This window comes from Helicoverpa zea, chromosome 8 (genome assembly GCF_022581195.2).
Source record: "Helicoverpa zea isolate HzStark_Cry1AcR chromosome 8, ilHelZeax1.1, whole genome shotgun sequence".
Taxonomy (NCBI): Eukaryota; Metazoa; Arthropoda; class Insecta; order Lepidoptera; family Noctuidae; genus Helicoverpa; species Helicoverpa zea.
Window position 1 is genome coordinate 5587092 of NC_061459.1, and position 19487 is coordinate 5606578.

At 39.6% G+C, this 19487-nt stretch overlaps 2 protein-coding genes across 3 annotated transcripts in view; both read left to right on the forward strand.

Moving 5' to 3' along the window:
• The first annotated feature begins 385 nt into the window (after window positions 1-385).
• Window positions 386-6127, forward strand: LOC124632485. 2 transcript variants are annotated; one of them, XR_006984633.1, is made up of 7 exons: window positions 386-783; window positions 1194-1373; window positions 2021-2334; window positions 2574-2730; window positions 3516-3633; window positions 3917-4079; window positions 4403-6127. XR_006984633.1 is itself a non-coding variant. In XM_047167334.1 (7 exons), exons 1-7 carry the CDS (start codon window positions 661-663, stop codon window positions 4502-4504), a joined length of 1128 nt encoding a protein of 375 aa, XP_047023290.1. In that variant the 5' UTR covers window positions 386-660; the 3' UTR covers window positions 4505-6127. The 2 variants fall into 2 exon arrangements, 1 of the variants encoding a protein (XP_047023290.1); XM_047167334.1 differs by having other exon boundaries at window positions 3946-4079.
• A 1152-nt stretch (window positions 6128-7279) lies between these two features.
• LOC124632319 (intraflagellar transport protein 88 homolog) overlaps window positions 7280-19487 on the forward strand; it is a 28485-nt gene continuing 16277 nt past the window's right edge. Inside the window, exons 1-14 of the mRNA XM_047167109.1 lie at window positions 7280-7584; window positions 8078-8220; window positions 8653-8782; window positions 8889-8993; window positions 9159-9272; window positions 9458-9561; window positions 9687-9796; window positions 9866-9984; window positions 10802-10959; window positions 12311-12533; window positions 12803-13004; window positions 13824-13992; window positions 14679-14781; window positions 15342-15455. Of these exons, the coding sequence (XP_047023065.1) occupies window positions 7369-7584; window positions 8078-8220; window positions 8653-8782; window positions 8889-8993; window positions 9159-9272; window positions 9458-9561; window positions 9687-9796; window positions 9866-9984; window positions 10802-10959; window positions 12311-12533; window positions 12803-13004; window positions 13824-13992; window positions 14679-14781; window positions 15342-15455 (2010 nt within the window). The 5' untranslated portion in view covers window positions 7280-7368. The remainder of the gene's footprint in view (window positions 7585-8077; window positions 8221-8652; window positions 8783-8888; window positions 8994-9158; window positions 9273-9457; window positions 9562-9686; window positions 9797-9865; window positions 9985-10801; window positions 10960-12310; window positions 12534-12802; window positions 13005-13823; window positions 13993-14678; window positions 14782-15341; window positions 15456-19487) is intronic.

The following is a 19487-nucleotide window of genomic DNA, read 5'->3' on the forward strand; positions in this document are numbered from 1 at the left end:
AGATCGAGTTGCTTCTGCTATTACTTTATGCAGGAAGAATTTCAAAATATAAATGCAGGTTATTTCCTTCTTACTTACAAAAAACAATTTGTACGTAGTAATCGGAATCAGTTTCGAGCATTTCTAGTTTACCGATAATCATTTTGTATTTGCTGCCTACATTTTACAAATGACTTGAGGAACTATACCAATCAACAATAATAAATTTTTTCTGTGTTTTATTTCATTCATAATGTTTTACCATTTATTATATAACCGCTTTAAGACTCGACTAATTTGGTAGGAATTATCCGAGCACTTATTAGTAGATTTTCTGAATTGATTTACATGACCCGAACAAAAATAAGAAACGTGAGCAGGGAGCGAGAAATGTCGTTTCTTTCTTTCGGACTTGAGCAAATTATTCGTTGAAATGAGTTGGTGAAAAGAGATAAAACTATCGACTTCTGTTGAATTTTATTACCTCCGATTCAGAATAAAAACTCCTTGTTGACTCGTGAGAATGTGTGTGTTATGTGTGTGAACAAAAATAACTATCTATACATACATACTTATTTCTACGCGTTTATCTGAAAGTTGCGACTACTGTACTCATAATTTACTTAATTTTTGTGTATTTTTGTATTGTTTCGTCCTAAACACTTAATCCTTCCGGACACCATGGCTCTCTGTGTTTGTAAATGCCTGAATGTAACGCTTGAAGGTGATAAAGTTGAAGACAATGTCGATATTGGGAAACTGGAGTTATCATCCATGGAACAAAGGGATATTTTTTTCAGTGAGGTACCGTCAGTAAACATGTCTTGACCTTGACTTATAGGAAGGGTTTTCATTGCTTGAAATATTAAAATATGAATGAAACCTTATCACTATCACTGAGATCACATTTATTTTGATATTATTTTGTATGTATGATATGTATAATACACAAGTACATGTGCGTTCGGCACTGTCTCTGTTTGTGATTGAAAAAGAGTACCTATATGAAAATTCTTCTTATCCACATTTTCCCGACTTCTTAGTTAATTTTAGGTTTTTTATGTTCTGAATTCATCTTGTTGCTTTCCTGTTCTTCTTACAAAACACTATCAAAAAGAATGCAAACCAGTTTGACTGGAACCATAATAATTTGTCATGAATATTGAGTGTTTCATGTTCTAAAATAGTTATGAATGATTTAATATTTGTTATAGAAACTGATGTCTTGCACTCTGAGCAGCTTGAAGAGTCAGGTTGCCCAGCCTGCACTGGTGGACCAGCGAGCACTAGGCAGGTGGAGCATTTACTCCTGCCTGGCTTGCGGCCAGCCCACTCATGCCATATCACATGACAAAAGCGGACCTTATGCATTGCTTGTTTGTAAATCTAATCAGGTCAGTATTCATTTCAGTGTTCAATTACAATAAGTTAGCTAAATACGAGTATTGATGAATTTGTTATGAGACTATGTCAGTTATTGACATCTGTTTTGCAAACACATGAGTAGGTATTTTCTCATATTTAGAACTTGCACACTTGTGTTTCCATGTAATCATTTATATTGATTCTATGGCCTTGCTGATTATCTAATATTGGAAACAAAGAAAGTAAACATGTAATGCAAGCAAGGTTTTATATTTTTATGATTTTTATTTCTTTTAACTGCATGAACTGTAATGCTTTGCTTATAAAAGGATTATTCAAGTTGATGAAGTTATATTAAAAATATTGTGGGAATATAGGTTGATTGATATTTTTATTATTGGTATAATAGATAAGTAAATAACATATATCCACCTAAGAATAAAACAAGGAATAAGTTGTTTATGAATAAATGACTAGGACTAGTTTAATGTACAGGTGGAGATTGATTCTGGGTGCAAGATTATAAATGAAGTTGTTGTTTATCTAGGCAGCCATGCTTCTTGATTTTCAATCTTGTGCTAACAGGGAACTTGTTTACATCACAATCTTATCAAGAACATTGATAAATTAATGTGTGTGACTTATGGATTTACCTTGTTGATGGTTTCTATTTCAGACCACACAAGATCGGATAAACAGTCTGAAAAAGTCAAACAACTATTCGCCAGTATTCAACTTATTAGTGCCAGAAGTAACAAATGATATAGAAATGAAGGAAAATGTGGACACAAACAACTTTATAAACAGTGATAGGAATGTGTGGCTTCCAACTCAGCAGGTGATAGGCACTCTCAGTAAACAGCTGAATCAAACTCTGCAGTCTCAGCTGGAAGCTGTCGAGGAGTCTGTCAGGCAGTTCAGAGATCAGAAGTATGCTGAGTTTGAGGCTTACAGGGAGAGAGCACATAGGGATCACAAAATATTAGCTAGGTATGCAAACTTGTTTTAGCCTTGTGGCTTATTATACTGATGCACCAAATCAGCACAATTTAAATGAATATTAACACAGTTATAAATAGCAGCTCATGATAATCATGAAATTAATCATATTTATTCAAATACGTTACTATTTATAAAAGTTGACATTGTTACTTTACTTCCTACTTTGATAATGTGTCCACCGAACAGACTAAAGTGAGAACACATTACAAATATATGTTTTGTTACAGTATCATAAGCAAGGCACGCAGCACAGTGGACAGGGATGGCTGGCGGATCGACACGAACATTGACAACGGACCACCCTCCCCTCACCTACCTCCCCTACAACGACGAAGACTGTCCTCCTTCAAAGATGCCAAAAAAGTCTCACAAAATATTGTTAAGGTATGATGAATATATACTGGATTATTATTCCAATATCAATTAATTTATCAATAAATATTTATATTAAATTCAAGGCAATTATAATCAGTTAATCTGATTCAATTCATTCAGTATTGTGTATTTTGACTTTTCAATCAACTCAATAAATTAAAATAAATATCTGATAATGTTTGAGTGTCTCAAAAAAACTATTTAGAAAAGTTAAACTAATTTTTGTTAAATAGTTATTGTTTCTTACATCATCTTCATTGCCTGCAAATAAGTATGTCACAATTTATAAATTAATTTTGTCAGAATATTATGTATTATCCTAGTACTCGCATGATAAAGATAATTGCTGTTAGTAGTATTAATTTACAACTCTATTTGTTTTGTTACCATGAGCCACCATAACAGAGGAAAAGTACACGATAATTGATAATATTGTGTTTACATACAATGTACAATTTAAATAACAGTTACTACTTGGCACATGTAGCCTTACACATGCCTTTATTTACGAATACACATGCAATTTCGCATAAGTTCGCTAATTTATTATGACACCAAATCGGAATAAAAATAAAACTATTTTGGTCTAAAAGTAAATATATTTCTACCATTTTTGGTTGGTTTTATAGCCTGCTGTTTAAATCATGCTATTATGATGATAAAAATAAAGGCTGTATAATTAATTCCATAAACGAAGTGTGTTTAAGCTACATAATATTTACAGGATATTATTTTTTTTGTTATTGAAAGTTATCGGAAAATCAGGCTTATCTTTGTAAATATTTATTTTTCAGTCTACTAGGAATATGCCGCCTGAAGAAGATTCATTGGACGCTGAGGATCTTTTTGACTTAGAAGGCTTTGACTCCAGGAACAACATGCTCTCCGATCAAGATGACTATGATTCTGATCGTAAGTAGTCAAGTCTGCTCATGATTAATTTTTCTTCACCAAGCGCCCATTCCTATAAAATATTATTTCACTTTGAACATGTAATCTAATGAACAGAAGAGCCGACTGTGGTTGTCCAACTTGTTTCTATTTTTTTTTTTACGCAGTCAGGTTTTATGCTTTTGTATCTATCTTTATTTTTTCTATAGCGAGTTTTGATATCATAATTTTGTTGCTGCTTTATAAACATCCCACATTATTTTCTTAAACATATACTTAAGCGCAGTCTGCTTGATATGTTGAGAAATGCATTTTCTCAATAACGTTTCTCAGAGGGCAGTAACGACGAAGGCATCCACATCGGGCGGCCCCGCGGCGGCGGCGTAGAGGTCATCGCGCGCTCTCTCCCCATGAATATGCCAAAGTTCCCCAACGAACGCCCCACGCCTCGGGAGTTAGACGATGATGTAAGAATTTGTGACAATTTCATTTTATTTATAATACGATTCAAGTATAATTTTATTATTTAACTTACTATTAGACTCAAATTAGTATTAAATTTCAAAACACAGCGAGTCTGATGTTGCATTAGCAATATTTTTTTTTTAAATAAAATGGTCTACTGTGCGTCTGATCTTCCTTAGAATTCACCAATTTATTTCGGACATTGTGTATCTTTAGCCCTCCTGAATGTTTGTCGGATATTTCTTGATGATATCTATACACATCCCATTAATAAGGCATAGATCAGTAGTCCAGTACACACATGTAAAGTGACGTTGTGTTGCAGGAGGAGCCGCAGGACATAGCGGCGAGCATCAAGGCGCTGGCGCGGTCGGTGCACGGCGACGTGTTCGAGCTGCCGCGCCCGCGCTTCTCCACTCAGATCTAGCGAGCCCAGCTCTGTCCGCGTTACACTCGCCCGCTTCACAACACTCAACCATTCAAATATCTCGTCGAGTTGTGCATGCCTCGTGTGCGAACACTCACACATACACTTGCCACACATTGGTGCTTCATGATGTGATCACAGTGACCCTAAATCCAAATTATGAGTATACATTACGTTTGACCTAACAACTAGTGACAATACATGCTACATTAATGAAAACCATACAATATGGCAGCTACATATTAAAAAAGCTTGAAAATTGGGAGCTCTTTAATATTATGAAATAAGGTATAAATATATGAGAAGAAAGTAGGATAAGAGGCTATAAAAATATGTTATTATAAGCAGAGTAACTATAAAATAAAAGATAAAAAATAAATTGTTTCTAATGCAGTTTACTAATTATATTTAATCTTAACTCGGGCCCCGACAGGACATAATTTTGATTGTATGTAAACCGCCATTTAGTTAGTTTTGAGATACATTTGAATAATGGAAACAGTTCATTTATAATAGTGATAAAGGATGCATTCTATGGTTAATATATTTTTCTACTATATGTCCATGACTAGGATATAAACAAGTGACCATCAATTATTGCGAAGTCAATTAAAACATATTTAGATAATGGTGAGATGAAATAGTGTTATTTGCCTCTGCGCTCAATGTCGCTCGCTCATTCTAATAAACACATAATACAATCTAGCCATATAAAAGTAATAATTGATGGTAAACCCGACGAATGCATAACCTTATATTTAGAAGTCGGTTAAAAATAGAGTTGTGACAGCATTATGTTAATAAAACGAAGTGGACCTAAGATAATATGCCATATTACTGTGAAATAATTCTTGTCGGCCTTTGGTACCTATAAAACATTCATGTATGTGCGAAAGTATCTTGGTGTCTGTGAGTATTGTTAAATATATGTAAATATAATAAATTTTATAGATGACAAGTAAATATAAATATGAATTGTTAACATCTAAGTCATATCCACGTTAATAGACTTTTCTATTATTTTTATCAGGTGTTATCTTAATGATAAGTGAAAAAGTGTACAAAAATATTAATACCTTGCATTTCTTACTAGTCTTTTAGGGTCACGAATAATTTTTCATTGTTAACATTTTGTTCAGTAGGTAGTTTATAAAATCGCGAACTTAAAGGAAATCATGAATGTACATATAAGTGATCATATTGTTATTACGTTGGATAACGAAACAATAAAAAACTTTTGAAAATCATTTATTTTTATACCCAATATTTTGAATGTTTATGTAAAGGTGAACAGACAGAATCAGGAATCAGGAGTAGGCCTCGGTGACGCAGATGCGTTTCGTTCGTTTGTAATGTTTACTTTCTATAACTTGCTTAGTATATAAGTTAGCCTATATTACGTTTTCTTATCTCGTGTGTTATCTGAACAGACGAATCATAGTTTTCAGCGTCTTCCAATAGCACTGATTTATAAAGAAGAAAGATGATTTTTGAAATGTGATGTTTATTTCAGTCAGTTGTTTTTTTTAGCTAAAACTAATAAATTGTTTCATTGGTGTGACTTTTAAGAGATGGACCTTGATTGTATGTATTTAGAAGTATGTAATAAATATTGAACGTGAATCTGACTTATTATTTAATCTCAAGCCATAATTCATACAACATCTACTAATTTTAACTATACATATTTAAATATGACGCGTGTATAATAAATAACTCTTTGTTTGAATGTTTGAATAATGTAATAGTTTATAATCCGGTCTATTTCTGTCATAGACATAATATTAGTAAACAGGACTGCGCATATAAACCCAAAAAACGAGCCGAGTGAAACAGTTAGTACGGAGGCTGTCTGTCCCTTTCTAATAGGGTGACTATGAGATTAAGCTATGTGAGACAAATCCGAATTTGCTAAGATTATTAAACACAGATTAGTATTGAAGTTTTAACTTACGCAGTTTGTGACCTTAAGATACTAAAAAAGGCTTTTAATAATTAGCGGAAATTAGCAGTATAAAAGCAGGAAGATTCGAAGTGAAGACTGTTTTTTTTGTATTTCTACTTCATATATAGACTGCTGAGCCATTTATGTCGCCTTTCTTCATTTTTTGGGAAGCTATAACAATAGTACAACAGTTTTAAAATCCATCACCCATATTTTGACTCGTTACAAGAATTCATGGGCACCCTAGTTGTTTGGTTTACGAAAATGTTATTATTAGCTAACCTGTGGAACGATATATTGCAACCACCATAGGATTCACTTTTGCAAGTAGAAACGCAACACTTTTTCACCATTTTAATAGTTTAAATTGATTTAATACAAAAAAATATAAACAAAATTTTAAATGCTGATTACGCGCCAAGAATGTTCAGGGTTACCGCTAGAAAATAAAAAAAAGCAAAATAAAAATTTATGTTGCTTATGTTTTAAGAATAAATACGAATAAATTAATGCGATTTTTATTAATTTGTTGACTTACAATTGTTAAAATAAGATAAAAATATAAGTGATTCAATTGTTTTTGGGAAGACAAAACTTTTGATCACAACATTTTTTTATGCTGGCAAGGTGTTAGAAAGAGACAAACAGCCTCCGTTCGAACTATCCCTCTCGGCTCGGATTTGCCTCTGTGTATTATGCAACCAATTTAGTACCTTATTGCGTTAGAATAGAGTTCATTTTCGTAAATATATATTTTGAGCGTGCGCAATCTTGTTTAGTAATATTATATCTATGATTTCTGTCGACCTCTATCGTTGACATGACAGCCGTTTCCATGGCTACGGCGTCACAACAAGCGTTGCTGAAATTAACTGGTCATCTGTAGTCCTAAATAAGATACTGTAATAAAAGAAGGAAAATGTTGAGTTCACGATATTATAGTGCGTCGAGGCTTGGCACTGACGCGAAGCCCCGTACTGCGATGGTGGTTGATGAAGATGATGAGTTGTACGCGGGGTTCAACGAGGTGGCTCCAGCTTTGGACACGCGCAACCTGCGGGAAGACCAGGACTTCCAGGAGGCACTGCGCACTGCTGGCATCGGGAGGAAGCTGCCCAGCAGGATGGGCACAGGGGTGAGTCACAAACATTGTTGCTAAGGGGATAGCCCACGTTTTGCTACGTCACCACTTATTTATTATGCTGTCCTTAAAGTCAGACTTTCTGGCTCCTGACTACCAAAAGTGTCTGAAATGATGTCCGAGGCCCACCCATTTAGCGTGCTTTCCAAAACGCTGAGTGATCCACGCACTGACTGCGCAAGGCTCGACCGCCGACCCGTGCAGCTGTGACTTAGCCTTGATTTCCCCATGAGCTCAGACTACAGATTACAAAATTGATCTTAACTGACGCCAACTTAATGACGGCTCGCAACCTTAATCGTATTAATTTGGAGTACAAGATGTGCATGTGGTCATATATCTCCTGCTGCATGGTGAGGGACATGTGGGACTAATGTGCTAAATGGCGGCTCGGTATATCCTACAAGTCACGCAAGTTCGGCCGGTAACTTAAGTTAGTCACTAATTTTATAACTTCTAACAATAATTTAGTATTGTCCATGAGCAGATGACGCGCATGGGCACAGTTTCAGTGCGCGGGAACAGTTCGCGTGCGGCCACGGCGGCGCGGCCCGTCACGGCCGTGCGAGCCGCTGGCTACACCTCTACACTGCGCGACCTGCCTGCAAGAGATGATGTCAAGGAGGATAGGTATGCAGTATGACCATATTTCTTGATGACTCCTTAGTACGCTCGTTATGTACCTACTCCCTTTGTTGCTCCCCTATATCGCTACATCGTTTTCGTTTTCTACTCTTCTTAGAATTATGATTTCCTCTTCAGTACTCCTCCTATGTTCTCCCCTATATCAAATTTTACGTAATCTCTTATTCGCTAGCCCTATGTACTCTTCTATGTGCTTCCTTTGTGTATGATGCCTAATGCCTATATAGGTACCTACTTCCATCGGACCTCGCACCATGCGCACAAAAGTCTATATCAAATCAGTTCAGTTCTCCGGTTGCAATGATATTGGTAGCCCTGTTTTCTACTGCTTAAAGTACATAACACTGACCGAAAACCATATTTGAATTTCTGGATCTCTATTAAAAAAATCTCATTTAATGTATAAATTTTTTGTAGTATTGAAGAGCGGGTGAAACAAATGGAAGCTCGAATAATGACACTGGTTGAAGAGTCGTGCATGCTGAGCGCACGATCATCCGATCCTGATGATGATAATGCGCCGAAGAAAGAAGTCGACCTGGGACAGGTAAATTGCTCTAAATTCAACCTTATTGCCATAGTGTAAAGTTGAGAATCATTTACGCATTAATTTGCTTTAGTAATTTCATAAACAAAGTGTGATCATATTCCAGGCTTTAGCCAAAGCACAAGAGGCTTCGGCAATGGAAAGGCAGTTGATTCGTATGCAAGAACAAGCTAATCTTGGTGATACACATAATCTAGACCTGACATTTGCTGTAAGTAATAGTATTTTTTTCACAAAGATTCTTCATAAACCTTTACCAACCTTATAATTCATTATGTACCTGATTCCTGAACTATGAACTTTATGGCTAAGGGCATAAAGTTGAAAATTGTTGACATAGAAAGTGAATCCAACTCCCTGTATAAAATATTTTCAGGTTCTATGCAACTTGGCAGGCCAATATGCGATCAATGAAATGTACACTGAAGCATTGAATACTTATCAATTGCTCACCAGGAATAAGCTGTTCCCTCACGCCAACAGACTCAAGGTAATCATTCTAAATTATGATTAATGTGGCAACTTTATTTTCTAATTTCCTTCATATATATATCTAGAAATTGCCTTCGCATTATCTGTGTGCCCTTCTTTATAAAGTTAAAATCTTATACTTATCATCATAGTTTCCTTATTTACCTAAAAATAGATCAAAAATATGTTTTGGTATTATTACAGGTAAACATGGGTAACATCTATTTCAAAATGGGCGAGCATCCAAAGGCCCTAAAATTGTACAGAATGGCGCTCGATCAGACACCGACTGCTGAAAAAGATTTGAGGTAAAACTTTAACTTTTATTACATGCTTCTGCATTAGCCAATGAGATCAGTTTACAGGCAAACAAATATGTCAATCTGATATTGATAAATAGATTTGTACCTAAATATTTAATAAATATTTTTAGAATGAAAGTGATGCACAACATCGGTCTACTCTTGGTGCGTATGGGCAAGTTCCGAGACGCCGTCACTAACTTCCAACACATCATGCACGAACAAGGAGACTTTCAAACGGGTAATTTTCAAAATAGAACAAAAAAAATATTTAGTTTAAAAAAAAAAAAAAACGATCATGTGATTGCAGGCTTGCACCTCGTGCTGTGTTCGGTGGCATTGAACGACGCTGAAGGTGCCAAGGCGGCATTCCACGCAATGCTCGATGTGGAGCCGCCGACCTTCCACCAGGATATCACTATAGATGACGTATGTTTATTTAACCAATTCCATAAAAACTTCGTAAACGTTGTATTTGTATTTTTAACCGACTTCCCAAAAAGGAGGAGGTTCTCAATTCGGCCGGTATGTTTTTTTTCTATGTATGTACATCGATTACTCCGAGGTTTATCGACCGATTTACATGATTCTTTTTTTGTTCGACGCGGAATAGCTGCCAGATGGTCCCATAGTCATCAGGTCAGAATCTGATGATGGAACCTTGAAACCTAGAGAAATCGAGGGCAACCTTCGAAAGTTGTAGAAATACATAGGGTAAAAATTTGACACTCAGGTGTATGCCTAAAAGCACTATCGAATAGTGGAGGTTTGGAGCTGACCTGATGATGGAGACCATAGAGGGTTGAGGGAACTCGACAACTGAATATGTAAACTACCTCGTATTTGGGCTTGTATTCTTTGTATTGATGAGAACTTTCCACTTATATGGATAGTGACAACTATGCGTATCACTGAAAAGCTGTAAATAAAAAACTTTTTTACAAAAAAAATTAAACCGACAAAATTAACTTAGTATCATACATTAGACACCGACTTCTAGGCCGATGCACCAAAAATTAGTTTTTTTTTTGCTTTTTAGTGTTTTTGGAAGTCGGTTTAATTTTTTTGTAAAAAAGTTTTTGTCTTATCAAAATATCCCTAGTCTCTCTCATTTGTACTGCTCCCCTTGTATTGGTGTGCAAAACAGTATCCGTCTTTTTGGAAATGTTTTGATTTATTATGCACATAGCTAGTTCGAAATCGAAAATATAATATGTACTTCTTAATTAAAATGAAATATTGTCAGGAAAACGACGCATACGAGTGCGTAGTCCGTGACGTGGTCCGCGGTGACCGTCTGTCGCGCTGGTCGCGTCGCGGCGCCGCGCATGCTGAGCGTTGTCTAGCGCTGGCAGCCGCTGCCGCCGCCATGCAGCGCCCAGGCTCCAGGGGACCCGACTCCGGGTGAGTCATATTTACATAATAGAAATACTAACTACATGTGGTTTGAGTTCAAAAAAGAACACATTAGGGACTTTAACTGGCCTTGTATGTAAGAAGCACTAATGTTATCAACAGAATCTGTGATATTTAAAATCTGTATTCTATGGTATAATGTTGGCCCGCGACACGTGACGCTCGTGGCTGGAGCTGGGCGGCGTAGTGTAGAGTGATGTCATTACTTGTGTGGTACAGCGGCATGTCGTGGTGCGTGGAGGCGCTGCGCGGGTACAGCGGCGGCGCGGCGGGCGCGCGGCTGGAGCTGGGCGGCGTAGTGTAGAGTGATGTCATTACTTGTGTGGTACAGCGGCATGTCGTGGTGCGTGGAGGCGCTGCGCGGGTACAGCGGCGGCGCGGCGGGCGCGCGGCTGGAGCTGGGCGGCGTAGTGTAGAGTGATGTCATTACTTGTGTGGTACAGCGGCATGTCGTGGTGCGTGGAGGCGCTGCGCGGGTACAGCGGCGGCGCGGCGGGCGCGCGGCTGGAGCTGGGCGGCGTAGTGTAGAGTGATGTCATTACTTGTGTGGTACAGCGGCATGTCGTGGTGCGTGGAGGCGCTGCGCGGGTACAGCGGCGGCGCGGCGGGCGCGCGGCTGGAGCTGGGCGGCGTAGTGTAGAGTGATGTCATTACTTGTGTGGTACAGCGGCATGTCGTGGTGCGTGGAGGCGCTGCGCGGGTACAGCGGCGGCGCGGCGGGCGCGCGGCTGGAGCTGGGCGGCGTAGTGTAGAGTGATGTCATTACTTGTGTGGTACAGCGGCATGTCGTGGTGCGTGGAGGCGCTGCGCGGGTACAGCGGCGGCGCGGCGGGCGCGCGGCTGGAGCTGGGCGGCGTAGTGTAGAGTGATGTCATTACTTGTGTGGTACAGCGGCATGTCGTGGTGCGTGGAGGCGCTGCGCGGGTACAGCGGCGGCGCGGCGGGCGCGCGGCTGGAGCTGGGCGGCGTAGTGTAGAGTGATGTCATTACTTGTGTGGTACAGCGGCATGTCGTGGTGCGTGGAGGCGCTGCGCGGGTACAGCGGCGGCGCGGCGGGCGCGCGGCTGGAGCTGGGCGGCGTAGTGTAGAGTGATGTCATTACTTGTGTGGTACAGCGGCATGTCGTGGTGCGTGGAGGCGCTGCGCGGGTACAGCGGCGGCGCGGCGGGCGCGCGGCTGGAGCTGGGCGGCGTAGTGTAGAGTGATGTCATTACTTGTGTGGTACAGCGGCATGTCGTGGTGCGTGGAGGCGCTGCGCGGGTACAGCGGCGGCGCGGCGGGCGCGCGGCTGGAGCTGGGCGGCGTAGTGTAGAGTGATGTCATTACTTGTGTGGTACAGCGGCATGTCGTGGTGCGTGGAGGCGCTGCGCGGGTACAGCGGCGGCGCGGCGGGCGCGCGGCTGGAGCTGGGCGGCGCGCTGGCGGCACTGCGCGCGAGGCCGCCGCCCGCTGCACACGCGCAGAAGGCGCTGCAGCGCCTCAAGGCCGTCGCCCGCGCGCATCCGCACGACCGCGTGCTCCGCGCCGAAGCCAACACTGACGCTGCTTTCGTTGCGTATGCGGTTGGTATATCTATGACTTTGTCTTTCTGCATAGTACGCCGATACTAGGACTTGAGATGTTTTAAATTCGCAAACTAATAAAAAAAATATTTTATACTTATTTGCGTACCTATTTGTGGTGGGCAATATGACACTTAAAAAAAACGATAGCATTTTGTCTATCTTTCACAAAAAGAGATAGAGTACACTACGGGTAACCCAGACGTCGCCCTTATTAAACAACCATTATACAAGAAACTTACGTTTTGATGCAATTGTGATACCCTCAGCTAGGCAACTGGTCGGAAGCCCGTCAGCTGAGCGAGGCGGCGTCTCGCGACGACCCGTACTCGTGCTGCGCGCGCGTCACGGGCGCGCTGGCGGCCGCCCGCGCCGCCGACGCCGCCGCGCCCGCCTGGCACCAGGCTGCTGAGCAACTCGCCGCCGCCACGCATCTCGATCCTGCTGATCTTATCGCTGCACACGATCTTGGTAAGATTATAATATAATTGCCACAATATCCTGGCATATTTGTAATCTAACACTCTTAAGCTTATTTTTAGAGACCTACGAACCTCCAGACGCGTTTCAACTTATGTTTCAGTCGTCTAACTCTAATTTACTACACTGTCCATAAGGCCCAACTGTCTCCTCCATTTCGAAAGACCCACGACCAAAGAGTTTAACGTCGGTTTTGGCAGTTATGTACCCTTATAATTGATATAGGTAGGTAAATTTTCTTAACCCTAAGTTAGATTGTCGTATCATTTTCGTTTCCGTGACGATAGGTATATTTTCAATCGACCACAATATAAAGTCCTTAAGAGGACGAATTGGAATTTTTGGCGCCAAGGATGTCAATTTTTCTCAGTAAATACAAAACGGATCAAAATACAACTTGGTTACCTGAAAGTTCATGATATAAGCCTTATTTTGTTAGTTGTAGAAACATGATTAGGTAACTTTTATAACAGAGAAAAATATATCAAACATACCTCTTTTTAAAAAGAGATTCACATATTATGGGCAAACGGGACCGATTGAAGCCTCTTAACTTTTTTAGTAGTTGAGTATATACATACTCTTTAAAATGGTAGTAGGAATTTTTATTAAATTATCATTTCTAAATATTAAAATTACAAAACCATTTTGTCGCTTACGACTTTTAGTTATAAGCTAGCGCGCGTATTGTTATCCTCGCCCCGCTCAGACGCTCCGACCCCTTTTGGCGCCTTAGATGCGCGTGCCGGTTATGGAATTATTGTTGACCACTTCCTCGCCTTAAATAATGACTAAAGACGTTCACTCCAGCGCTAGCTCTAGAGCGCAGTGATTCAGCGTCTGCGCAGGAGGGCGCCATCGCGCGGTGGTCGCTGGTGCGCAACGCCAGCGGCGCGGGCGCCACGCTGCGGGCACTCGCTGCCGCCGGCCTCGCGCGCAGGCACCACCACAAGCACGACGCCGCCGCCGCCGACCACTGGTAACTCATGGATACTACTATACTTCCGTTGTTATTTTTATAAAATATATTCACTACATCAATCGTGACTTATAGAAAACCCTTTTTATGGTTTGTTTACCTTTTTGGCTCACGGCTCGGCGAATAGGGTATAGATATAGTAGATGTAAATAGATGAAAAACACGAGATGCTTAAGTAGATAAGCCAAGTACACAGGATATTACATAGGTCTACAAGGGAGTACTGAGGGAATTTCGTAAGAGAGTACGTAATGGAATACCAAACACCTTTATGTACCTATGTATTATACATAAGGGTGCTTCGCTAACGCATTAGATTGTATCTGTAATGTTAGTGATAAGGTTGATAAATAAATCAATAAAATAAATAAATAAATATTGGGGCATCACTAAGGGGCTTTCATAAGTGTGACGTGACAAGCATATTAGGGTTGTGGGCAAGCTCACAGAGCCCACTAGGGTAGATCCGCCCCTGGCACCGCAATCGCGCGTGTGTTCTTCTGGATTACATGCTTTATCTTTTTTGTTAAGATTAGAATGAACACATATAAAAACCATTCATCAAGTTTGATAACCCAGACATCAGCTTTTAAACTTTTCGTTTTGATCCTGTTCCAGTAATCAAATAACGTCAAGGAATATTGTAGATAAAAATTGCTTATTGTTTTTGTTTTAATTTTTCCCAGGTACAGTCTCATTGGCAGCTGGGATGCCGGAGTAACATGTGCTCTAGCGCACCTACACAGCGAAATGGGCGACATACAAACTGCCAAACATCATTTCCAAGATGTCAGTTATTTTTATATAACCATGTGTCATTGTTAGCGTAGGTCAATATACAATTTAGGTTTTAAAGTCAATTAGTAAGTAAATAGGTATTCTAGTAAATAATTGTGTCCCAAAAATAACAAAAGTGGCGCACATGTATTAATCATTCAATATAATGCATTTAGTACGTAGTTTACCGGTCTCAAAGTTCTGAAAGTTCTATTAATATACTTGAAGTCATGCCCTTAAATAGGCAGCCTCTTTTGCCTACCGTTAATTTATTCATTAAAGAGTTTACCAACAGCTTCTGTGTAGATAAAGCTTAGAGGACAATTTCTGTTATTACTAGGACTTACACGGTCGTCAATTACAGGTTAACCAACATACACAAATTAAGGATAGGATATAAAACTAGAAAATTATACAAACCAAAAAAAAAACAACAAAAAAACCGTTAGCCGTTACCGTACCGTTAGTTTGGGTAGCCCGTTTTTATATTAACTTTTATTTCCAATCGAGTTCCTAATATATAATTGATACTAATTCAGTTTCTGAACTACATATTTGGTATTGTGCTGTAGGTAGAAGCAGTGTGGCCATGTGAGCTATCGGCGCTGGAATGGCTTGCGAACGAGGCGCCTCCCGACGTGGCGCTGCAGTACTACAGGCGAGCTGCACGATCGCAGCCAACTAACGTATGTATTAATTTGAAGTTGAATGCTAGTTAATCTACTATAAGTACCTACTAATATAATGAAATAATCCTTTTTTTACTAAGTACCTACTAAAGGCACCGAATCTACTGAACTGATTTGAAAAATTATTTCATGGGAGGCTAGACCACAGATTACCTTAATAGTTACTTCGGCTAGACCCGGACCACTAAATATAGTCTTAAGTTACTCGGGGTTACGAGTAACTTAGACTATATTTAGTGGTCCGGGTAAGGAAAAAAGTTCCCCGGAACCTGGGTGAAACCGCGAGAAGCAGCACAATAATAGCTTTCGTTATACACTGTCACGTTTCGCGTGTGGACGGTTTAGATTTTAAATTAAACCCCACATTGTGAACATAAAAATTTATTTCCAAGGTCGCGATTCGAATGCCCGTCAGCAAAATTAATTTTGTTATATGGAGGTAAAGCGCGCTAGCACTGTCCTGGCTTCACGTGGAGAGATGTCCGGTGATGACGCTCAGCCGAGGAGGCGCTTCAGGGTGGACGACCCGCAGATGGTGATGCAGTATGGTAGAGGGTAATCGGTGCACGGTGCCTCTCGGTGCCTGTCGACGTTCGGCCAACGGATCAGCCGTGGCCCGGAGTTTAAGCCGAACTTTGAACCCGAACTTTGGACCCTGGAATTTACATCCATTCAAATAAATGTCCATTTCTGATTGTCCTCCTCTGACTGTGTTTGCCGCGGAAGCAGGAAGCAGAAACTCAGTGCGCTTAAGGCGAATGTGTGCAAATTCACAGTCAGAATCGGAGTTTACAGAGAACAGCTGAAATGTAATTTTTATATAAAATGTATAAAACATATAAAAAATAAGATGCAGGGATAAGCAAATGAAAAGAATAACCCTGACTGCTTATGATGATGAAAAAGGCTACAAATGATGCGACAATGTGCAAAGCAAGAAAAGATGAAATCTGCAAGTCATTTGCCAACGGTCACCCAATAGGTGGGTGGTAGCAATTACACGAATTGTTCAACACTTACCCAATACGGGGAGATGCACTGATTCTACAATATAGAGAATAAGTTAAACGAAATTTGAAAAATATGTTTTCAAAATTATAAAATAAAACCGTTAAGACCACGATTAACGTCACGCACTAAGGACTGGCAAAAGTGAGTGCTTGTAAGGAGCGCGTGAACGTGTGTCTTCCGTGATGATATTTTAAAAATGGTCGAGTCGCTAAAGCAGCTAACCAACCTCACGGTACACGCCCGTGAATGAGTAGCGAACGAATCCGATTTGCATTGGTACAGCAGTCCAGGTAAAAGAATCGAAACCATATCACAATGACGTGAAGTCCAATTTGGTTTAACTTGCCGTTGCACCGATACAGATAATGACTACGTACTGTTTGTTTTTAAGTTTTGATTAAGTTACAATTTTTTATTTCTAGACCCAAGTTGTTATAATAAATATGAATTTAAAAATACGTTAATCAGTTTAGTAAAAGAAATAAATAATACTTAATTAACGAAACAAATAATTGTACGCGTTTCTAAACGCAACCGTAGGTAGACATTACATTTATTTATTTATTTTTCTACCCACCTTATATTAATATTTTGATTAAAAACAAAAGGCAAGTATTTTAAAACGTTGACATTAACGTACAACGTTACAATACCCCCGCGCACAGTCAAGGATTTTGTTATTTCTCTAAAAAAAATGACAAAATCCGCATGTTCTCGAACTATGTTGCTAAACTATTTGTTTATTCTTCCAAAATACACTCATTCATACATCTCTCAAACACACTCCAGCAGCAGTTACTCTTAGTATCTATTAAAATAACTGACGCACAATTGCATACTGTTATAAGTGCCAGTATTCTTATTTACTTGACACTTTACAAATAGAAGTTCCAAGTGAAGGTGGAAAAGTAAGCGAGAGGGAACTAAAATAATAAATAAATTAAGATAAAAGATAACTTGAAGAAAAAAATACTGAATAGTTAAAATTGATGAACAAAAAATATTATCTATTGCCGACAAATAATTTTAAGTCTTTTATGTGCCAAGATCCTAAGTTTTTACCTGACATGTCCTGCAGCACATAAACTAAGGGAGACTTCTTTTCAATTATTTTAGCTTTAATAAATTTCGGTGCTAACTTTTTCGAAAACCGATTTGCCTTATCACTTAAAAAGTAAGCGCGCTTCATGACTATGTCTCCAACGTTAAATTCGGCAAACTTGCGTCTCAAATTATAATGTGAAGTGTTCTTTACATGGGCTTGCCATAATCTAGACTGCACAGTATCAAAGGTACTGGCCAAACAACCAAGGTTTTCTGCATATATATCACGTGGCAAAAAGAGTATTTCATTGCCGAGGTCATTATCAATATAGTGAGACCCGCAAGAAACAAGTTCACGGCCGAAAACTAAAAATGATGGCGTAAAACCTGTGGCTTCGTTTACAGAGTTGTTGATGGCAAACTGTACTTCGGGAATAAATAAGTCCCATGATCTGTGGTCATCATTTACGTATGTGGATAAACAAGTTATAATAGTTCTATTATACCTTTCTACTAAATTTACCTGAGGGGTGTATTTAGGTGTAAAGTAAATGTTCGGTATTCTATATTTTTTAAATAAGGCATCTGTCACCTTCCCAGTAAACTGTGTACCATTATCCATTAATACAGTTTGAGGTATGCCGTGCACCAAAAATACTGACTCTTCTAAAATTTTTATAACTATTTCGGCAGTTGCTCTTTTAATTGGGAAAATCGAACAAAATTTTGAAAAACAACAAGTTATAACTAATATGTAGCTATTCTGCTTTCTTGTAGTAGGAAGAGGTCCCATTAGATCTATAGAGATCATTTGAAATGGTCGTGAACATTGTTTAGGACGACCCATTTCTCCTAAATGCTGATGATTCTGGGCTTTGTAGGCTAAGCACTTATCACAAGTACTAACAAATTTAACAACGTCCTTATACATCCCTGGCCAGTAATAACGTAACGCAAGACGGCGGTAAGTTTTAAAAATGCCCATATGTCCTGCTTTAGGCTCGGAATGATTTTCGTGAATTATGGGCTCGCGAAATTCAGTAGGAACGACCTGCTTCCACGAGAATTCAGAAGTCATTTCATGCTTATTTTTAGAAAGCCGGAACAGTTTATTATTTTTAATAATAAAGTTTGCAAATTTTGAAGGGTCATTTAGGCAACCGTGGTAAATACTTTTGTACCAAGGGTCTTTAGTGTCCACATAAGTGGAAGAACCAATGGCACTAACTGGTACGCTCCTAGACAAAGCGTCGGGAATGACGTTGTCTATACCACGTCGGTGCTTAATAACAAAGTTAAAGGCTGATAAACGTACGCCCCATCGTGCCAGTCGACCAGTAGGGTTACTTAATGACAAGAACCATTTGAGCGCACTGTGGTCGGTATAGACAGTAAACTGTTGTCCGTTTTCAATATAGCAACGCCAATGCTCAAGAGCGGTAATGACAGCTAACGTTTCGCGCTCGGTTATGCTGTAGTTCTTCTCGGCAGCAGTCAATGACTTACTCATGTAGGCAATTGGATGTTCCTTGCCATCTATTGACTGAGTAAGCATTGCGCCGACACCGTAACTACTAGCATCCGTATGTACTTCAAACGGCTTAGAGTAATCTGGACATGAAAGTACGGGGGCAGAAACTAAACACTCCTTAAGTTTTTGGAATGCAGAGTCAGCTTCTGGAGTCCATTTGAAGGGAGGAGTGCCCTTTTTGGAGGAAGTCAACTTATTTAAGGGCCCCGCTATAGTGCTGAAGTTCGGAACGAAACGTCTGTACCATGTGGCAGTACCAAGAAAACGTTTGAGGTCCTTCCGACTTTTAGGCGTCGGATAATTGAGTATAGCCTCAACCTTGGCTGGATCTGTACGTAGCCCAGTGCTATCGACCACGTAACCGAGGTATTTGAGCTGTGACCTGAAGAAATTGCACTTTTCGAGGTTAACAGTTAAGTTAGCCTGTTTCAACTTGTCTAAAA

Bases quoted from the DNA above. Each gene is read 5' to 3' on its own strand.
- LOC124632485 (XM_047167334.1), top strand. From the start codon at position 661: ATGGCTCTCTGTGTTTGTAAATGCCTGAATGTAACGCTTGAAGGTGAT. The intron at 3,634-3,945 runs GTAAGTAGTCAA...AACGTTTCTCAG, and splicing joins AGATGACTATGATTCTGATC to AGGGCAGTAACGACGAAGGC. The intron at 4,080-4,402 runs GTAAGAATTTGT...GTTGTGTTGCAG, and splicing joins CTCGGGAGTTAGACGATGAT to GAGGAGCCGCAGGACATAGC.